The sequence below is a fragment of the Perca flavescens genome, chromosome 17 (assembly GCF_004354835.1).
Source record: "Perca flavescens isolate YP-PL-M2 chromosome 17, PFLA_1.0, whole genome shotgun sequence".
Classification (NCBI taxonomy): domain Eukaryota; kingdom Metazoa; phylum Chordata; class Actinopteri; order Perciformes; family Percidae; genus Perca; species Perca flavescens.
In genome coordinates, this window is record NC_041347.1 from 18,730,181 (window position 1) to 18,737,966 (window position 7,786).

Here is a 7,786-nt window from a genome sequence, read left to right on the forward strand (position 1 = left end):
CAAAGCCCCAACAATTACAGTAATTCCCTCAAGAGCAAGCATTAGCAGTGGCTATTGCAACAGTGGCGAGGAAAAACTCCCTTTTAGGAAGAAACCTCGGCAGACCCAGACTCTCGATAGGTGGTGTCTGACGGGGCCGGTTGGGGGTGTGATGAACAGTGGCAGTCATAACACAACACAATCAGAGTAGAAACTCAAACATGGCATTGTTATGCATCTACTCTGTAAACGGCAAAACAAACATATCATTTGGTTTTGGTTTCTTTTAATCTTCAACAGTACTTCATAAAACAATACAGTACTTTGACAGTAATAAACACAGTGATCACCTCTGGTTGATAAGTGTTACATACTTACGTTTCAAACTTACATTTACAATTTGTAACATGAAGTTATAGCTATCATACAAAAATAAATAACTTAATTGATATATTCTAAATAAAGACATTTGTATTTACAAATACACAATTTTGATCACTTAAAATTTTTCGGTATCCCTTTAAAATCTTGGTCAATTGCTTTTTCCAGTACATGGAATACAGTACAGTATGAACTAAATGTCCAATGATTTTTTTTTTACAGACATTTAAGTAATACCACATGTTTTTTTTTACAATACAATAGACACAATTTATGAAGACAACACAAATAGAAATTGCATAGAAGATTCTAGATGTACCTAGATCTTCAGAAAATCATTAGATAACACTAGCAGCCTTTTTTTAACAGTATGATAGCAGCATGCGATTGCAAGTTGACATATAGTGAGACAATCAGCCATTCATCATAACTCACGCGCTACTTTTGTTCGTCACCAAACAAATGTATTATTTGGCTGATTCATCTCGATTTAGTGCAAAACAACAATCAAAAGCTCAAATTTGGATTGATTTTTTTAACCTTTATATAGAAGCCATTTTGTGGGACAACAGCAGTAAACGTCCTCTATAATATCCAAACGCCTCTAATATTCTCTAAGAATGAGTAAAATACATTATCAGCACTTCATACATTTTACATTACAGTATACAACAACAAAAACAGCTTTACTTAACATTTTGTATCACAGTTACAGTGTATGTTTTGTGATTGACTCACACCATTTTCCCCTGGAACTGACAGTTTCCTATGATTTACTTCCATTATTCAAACCTTGTGCATCTCCTTGTGATGAAGTCTGGGTTTGAGCCTCCACTTTAGTCTGGTCAGGGGTCTTTAGCAGAATTTGTGGCAGCGTTTGCTGATTCTTGGTCAGTTCAGTTGGTCTCTGCAGTGTTTTCCTTTGCCAGCTTGTGTCTGTTTGCGTGTGCGTCTCTAGCGTCTGACCCTGTCTTTGCTGGGTCGGATTGGAGCCGGAGTTACATTTATTGCACAGATCCCTCATGTCTAGAAGAGCCTGTACCAGACACTTGACAAATTCTGTTGAACATGTCTCTGGGCTCTCGTGGAAACTGGACACACAGAAGATAATGTGGTCTGACTGAGGGTTGTAGCACGCTCCATATCCGTTTGGAACCACAGGTCCGTAGCAGCAGAACATCTCAACAGTAGTAGGAACCTAAGGGAAGAGTGAATCTTTCAGTACTAAATACTACTGTAGGTAAGGTTGAGATACGACTATTCTACTATAGAATAGTGTAGTGGATTAGTCTCTCGAAAGACAATTAATTGCCAACTATTTTGTTAATTGATTTTATTATTTAAGTCATTTTTTAAGCAAAAATGAAATTTTTTTGGATGATTGCAGGTTCTCAAATGTGAGGATTTGAAGTTTTTCTTGTTCTGACATTACAGAATATTTTGGGTTGTGGACTGTTGGTCCAACAAAGCAATACATTGGATGACATCATCTTGTGTTTTAGAATATTGTGATTAAAAATAAAAGAATTTATTGATTAATCGATTATTCAAGAAAGTAATCTGCAGATTAATTGATAACGACAGTAATTATTAGTTGCAGCCCTACTTTCATTAGAACCATCTTGGCTCCTAAATGGCAACTTTTTTCAAACCACACTCCTCCAGTTTGTAGCTCAATTTCTGTTAAAAATGTCACATCTCAAGCAAAAAAAAAGAAAGAAACCCTGATGGCATCGATGTTATATTTTCAGACTTTAGACAGCTTCTTGCAGAGCCACAGAGGACATGCAACAACTGTTTTCACAGGCTGAGCAGTGCTCCTTGTGACGAGTAAACTGAACTTCATGTGTGAAATTGGTGTGCCCCTTTAATGCAGTTTTGATTTAAAAAATAGCTTCACTTTATTGTTTTAAAATCAAATGACATTATACCTGACTTGTAGAGAGAATGAAATGATTACTGATGAGATGGGCTTCGTCTTTGAAGATTTCTGGCTTCTCCATCTTTAGTTCATGTGCAATTTCACGTAGTCCTAGTAAGTGATTGTCTATTGCCATCCCTGTAATAGCCTGAAAAGGAGAATGAATACATATGTTTTAGTATTTTCTTTGATACGCAAAGTCAATATTGTAATAGAAATCTGGATGAGGTTAGAGAATAGTCACCAGAATAGTATACTTTGTCTGCATGTTTATGGCACTTTGTAACAGCTCCATCTTTTCTGTCTCCTGGAGATGTAAACAACTGAGAATCAATTACTTGACTATTGAATCCCTTTATTTACAGCAAGCATAGTTATGGTGGAGTACAGCAACATAGAATAAAGTAAAAAAAAGACACAAAAAGAGAAGAAAACTGACATCTCATTTCATGATTTAAACTTGAGTTTTTACTCTGCAGCAGCATTCATTTAAATTGGACAGTATGATTGTAATATCTTACGCTTGTGCTCAGTTCCCCATCCGTCATTGCTTTGACAAAGGCCAGGGCTTCTGGTGTGGCTGAGCGGATGTTGTCCACTCTGCCCTTCTGAAAACGCCGTATAGAAGCACTCTCATAGGTTGACACCAGTCTGCTGTGACATCTAGAGTAACACACAAAGAGAAGGCCTTATAGCTTGGAGCCCCGGGTTATCCTATGAGAATCAGTCCTGTTGTAATCATCTTTTTCTTACCGGTAGTAGGCTAACTGAAGAGCAACCTGGATGTAGGCATCGGGACTCATTTTCTGCTTTTTGATGAACTCTTTCCCGTAATTGTAGAATTTGTGGACATTCATGTCCAGATTTTCCACCTGCCTGAGCAAATAAGCATAAATCCTGCTGTGAGCTGAAAGCACGTATTCACGTATTTATGTATTTGCTTCTACAGAAACCAGAGTAAACCCAAACCTCTGTAGTTTGTCAGCAGAAGAGGCGAGGAGTTTGTGAATCTCTGGAGTACATTTCCAGCGGAGCTTGCGTGGTGCAGGCAGCTCGCTCACACTTGCAGCCCTAACCAGCTTTGATGGGCTGCCAATCCTGATGTCACATGGGAATATTAGATTATTTGGCATGTTTTTTAAGATTGTTTTATTTGGAATTTCTAAGCATATGCCAAAAAACATCACACACATATTTTGCATGTCATTCTTACATGTATTTGAGAAGAAACTCTGTGCACTGCACAAGGACAATTCCCTCAAATGGTGAGTGTTCACACACGACTCCACAGCAGCCGCCAGCTCCTACAACAAACTGACACAGCCATGCTATTGTCAGTGGGATTTTCTTGAGTTGAACAAAACTGCAATGCTAGATTATCTAGAATTCACTTCACATGCAGTAGTTTTATTGTCGTACTCGTCCATACTGAATCTACATGCTCCTTCATATACATTTCATCCACATATTACACCCTACAGTGAAGAAATCATTTTAAAAGGAATTCTTCATCAAAACATCTCCATCAAAGTTGATGCTAATGATATCAGGCTGACGGCTTGTAATCCAATGGGGATCTCCACTCTCCATTTCTCTAAATGTAAATTCTTAATTTGGTATGGGATTGGCTAATTGCATCCACTGGTACTATGAGAGAGGAACATGCATTTGTTTAGCTATGTCATGTCCTCAGTAATTAAGGTGATATAGCATTCCTTAATCATCTACATTTCTTTTGACCTCACTTCATGATTCTTCGATTCCTCTTTCTTCTTAGCCTTACTAGCTAACTGTGATCACTAACCTGCATGGGTTTGTCGTACCAGCGGTTGCCCCCATTCTTGGCCACTCCTCCGCCGTGCAGCATCAACACCGCACGTGCGGAGTCACTTAGCTCGGGCCCACTGGCATCATCCAGACAGACCAGACACAGACAACGCTCAATCATGTCCAGGGAGTCCCTGTTAGTAGACTCTAGAGCATAATATGGGGGGAAAAAGTCAATTTGGAGGGGCAAATAGACATGGAAACACTGAGCTCCGCCTCAGTCTCATACCTTTCATGAGCACACTGCGAGATTCGGCCCACTCTGTCCGTCCATCTGAAGTGAGGAGACCAATAGGTGGGACACGCTCTTCATCGCTGTCAGCCATCCTCGCAGTCTTCTCCAGCTGAGCCAGCAGGTCTCTTTCATTCAGTCGGCGGAAGTTGATCACCACATCCAGCACAAAGAACTGGACAGAGGTTCAAATTGGACATAAGCTGTTTCAATGTACTGACTCGTCCCTAAGGTCTTACTTTAATAAACGATAGGAATCTATACTGCAGGGCACAGACATGGACACATGGGAACATCTAGTAGGATGTGCATGGTGAAGGGCAACACAGACTTGAAGGATAATTCCATTTTATTACAACTTCAGTCTCAATTTGTGTAGTCTTGACCATCATTTCTATCAGTAATGATAACATTATACTCACTAAAGTAATTGCTGAGATTTGAAACATACGGAGTGGCTCAGTTGTTAGTAAAACCAGATTTTATGTAACTCTGGTCTTGAGTGACAATACTGGTCCATTACTGGTCTTATTGAAGGATGTAATAATAGCAAGTAAGTGAGCATCTTTAATTGTTTTATACTTATTTGAGCACCTTTGATTCTTCTGATGGAGCTCAGCGCAAATTCTTTCAGGAAGACTTCTAAATAACTTTATCACCACTATCTCTTCCTAGAACTATTCAGCCGTTAGAGACGTTCACTTTTCAGTAAACCAACCAGCTGTCTTTTCAGGCAAACGTGCAACCCTCCTCCTCCCCTTCCCCTTCCACCTCTGGCCATCGTCAACCACGGCAACCTGAGTCCCTTTCCGGCAGACAGCTCCTTCGTCGGTCTCCGGCTTTCTTCTCCGCCATCGCCAGGGAATATGTCTGGCTTATCTACCCCTTTAAAATATTTTTAACGATGGAGTCTAATCCCCAAAGACTCTGTACATTTCATATTATGCATATGTACAATAAATCTTTGCATATCTGCAACAAAGTCTCTCCTGATTGAAATATAACTGATAGAACCTCTGCTAAAGGCTGCTGGCTGATGTGCAAATGTCACACATTTTCTAGATAATTAACAGAGAGCACTTGTCAGTGGGATGTGGGTGTTAATCACTTATTGGAGTTAGCATAGTGCCCACAGAGCCTGTTTACAGTACCATCCGATACAGGTAAGTGATGATCCATATGTTCTGCTGTGGAAGAGACACAATGTATAATCTAATTCTAAGTAAGTGAAACTGTCACTGTAAACATATTATTCCCTGTGAGGTTATTTGTTCTGAATTCAATTCATTCTTGACCTTCTAACCTTGAGTTGGGATTTCTTTGTAAAACTACTGTTTCCAAAGTCAAGAATGAATTGTCAAGCCAACACAGACTAGAGGTCCTGAAAGTGCTGAGCTCACATCTCAACTGAGCCATCTCCATGACAACTAGACAAACACCATGCGCCGCTGATGACCGTGTGATGTAGTTGAAAGCGCCTGAAAAAGCTAGTAATTGGAACTTTGTCAAACTAGTCTATGACAACTTTGGATTTGTTTTTCTTCACTGACCTGGTTTTTACAAGCCACAATGATGTGTTCGGGTTCTGGCATAACGCTACTCTCCTGGGCCACCAGTGTGTCCCTCTCAGGCCCCGGTAGGCGGTAGGAAGTGAAGAGGCGATAGTACTGCTCCATACACAGAGGGGTTCCAGCCAGCTGGCCCCGAGCGTAGTCCACAGGCAGGGCCCGTCTGCACACAAACACTTTGTCAGGCATTTTATTTACACATGATAACCTGTGGTTCAGATGATTCTCTCAGGTGCATTCATGCTATCATATATTAACTTACGAATCAAGAAGAGTCTTGTACTCCAAAACTCCAGAAATTAAGTGTGCAGCAAACCTAGGAAAGAACGACTTTACATTGTGAAATACTTCCTAAAACACACAAATGTTGTACTTGATCACTCCTAATAATTCCTTGCATTTAGCCTCGTTCTTCTGTAGCTGTATTCCATTTAACAGTATAAATGCTACATGTAAATCATCTGGTTAAGGAGCCAGTCCCAGATCAATACCATGTTAACCACACCACAGCCTTCATTGTCTGTTAACCTTGCCACCAGTAGCCTGGCCTCAAGGTGTTCTGGGTAATGACCCTATCTGTCAATATATAGCATGGAAGTGTTTACTATAATCGATTAAAGCCGGTCTCTGAGTAATGTATACAGTTCACTGTCATTTCTCAAGTCTTTGTGCTGTAATAATAAAAAAAAAAATACCTGTCAAGTGGTAACTTTTTGGGTTTTGCAATGCATTGGAATTACAGCTTGTTAGTTTACAGTATCTGTGGTAAAGGATGGCGGACAAGAGACAACACTGGGTGACAGTATACTTCTCTGTCCTGCCTGAGGTTTCTCTCATGACATATTTGTCTCGGTTGTACAGTATCTCATACCTTAAAGAGTCGATGGGAGCCTTGAAGTGCTGCTGTGGGAAGACCATCACAGGACTGGAGTTGACGGGGAGAGCCAGTCTGTTGTTCAGGTACATATCATTCAGCCAGTAGTCATACACCTACAGTCAGACAAAGAGGGATAAATTACTGGTTGGCCCTTTAAAACTGTGTCTTCTTACCACAGCATTATTTATTCTGAAGTCTTAACTGTAAAATAAAAGAACAATTATGTTCCATTATAATGCTTAGTGTCACTAGTTGATAGCAATTTGTTTTGGGATTTGAAATGTCTTGCACACATTGTTGTGTGTTTTTGACCAGATAATTGTATTTACCCAGTTTGCCTTTTTCTCCCTCCTCTCCACGAGTTTGCTCTGTAGTAGCTCCCCCACTCCCCCAGGGGCTCCAAACTGCTTCACTACATTTTGGGTCTTGTTGAACTGTTCCTCTGTGAGCAGGTGCTTCACACACCTCAGGTACATGTCCAGTGTGTCTTTCAGGATGGGGAGCGGCAGCTTAGGAAGACCCTAAGACAGTGTGGGGCATGAAAAACTCAAAATGTGTGGCAACAATTCAACATGTAAAACTTCTGAGTCTCCTCTGCCACATGCATTATATCAATTTATCCTTTAAAAAAAATACTTAAAAAAAAATAATAATTCAGTTTTTAGTTTTACTTGTTGAGAACAACTGCTTCCCCAAATTGTAAAGTATTCACTTCATTTGACTCAGAATAAGTAAATGTAAAAAAAAGTTAATTGAAATCAAAGTATAAAGTATATTATTTATTCTCGTACAATATCATACATGGATTCCTAGAGGTACTTGTATGTCTTAATCATATTAATATGTTTTAAATTAACTAGATTTTTAAAGTTCCCAATTTATGGTAAAACAGAATTTCTCTCATGCATATTCCAGTAAAAAAGACAGTAGATATAAGTCAAATATATATTTACATCTCCGCCCCCTGAATCTTTGGAGGGCTCCTGGTCCAAAACTGGCAT

At 39.6% G+C, this 7,786-nt stretch overlaps 1 protein-coding gene across 1 annotated transcript; it reads right to left on the bottom strand.

The window, feature by feature from the left end:
- Positions 1–1,126: 1,126 nt before the first annotated feature.
- chata (choline O-acetyltransferase a) lies at positions 1,127–7,786 on the bottom strand. Its single transcript, XM_028604227.1, has 14 exons — positions 7,739–7,786; positions 7,115–7,306; positions 6,780–6,898; positions 6,171–6,224; positions 5,891–6,071; positions 4,338–4,515; positions 4,086–4,255; positions 3,495–3,595; positions 3,251–3,379; positions 3,035–3,157; positions 2,803–2,944; positions 2,526–2,588; positions 2,292–2,429; positions 1,127–1,558 (listed from the first exon to the last, which is right to left on the bottom strand). Exons 1-14 carry the CDS (start codon positions 7,784–7,786, stop codon positions 1,127–1,129), a joined length of 2,070 nt encoding a protein of 689 aa, XP_028460028.1.

Coding starts and splice junctions, on each gene's coding strand:
- chata (XM_028604227.1), bottom strand. CDS start 7,786: ATGCCAGTTTTGGACCAGGAGCCCTCCAAAGATTCAGGGGGCGGAGAT. Junction 3,158..3,250: donor TCTGCTGACAAACTACAGAG/GTTTGGGTTTAC, acceptor TTATTTGCTCAG/GCAGGTGGAAAATCTGGACA. Junction 1,559..2,291: donor TCATTCTCTCTACAAGTCAG/GTATAATGTCAT, acceptor CTCTTCCCTTAG/GTTCCTACTACTGTTGAGAT.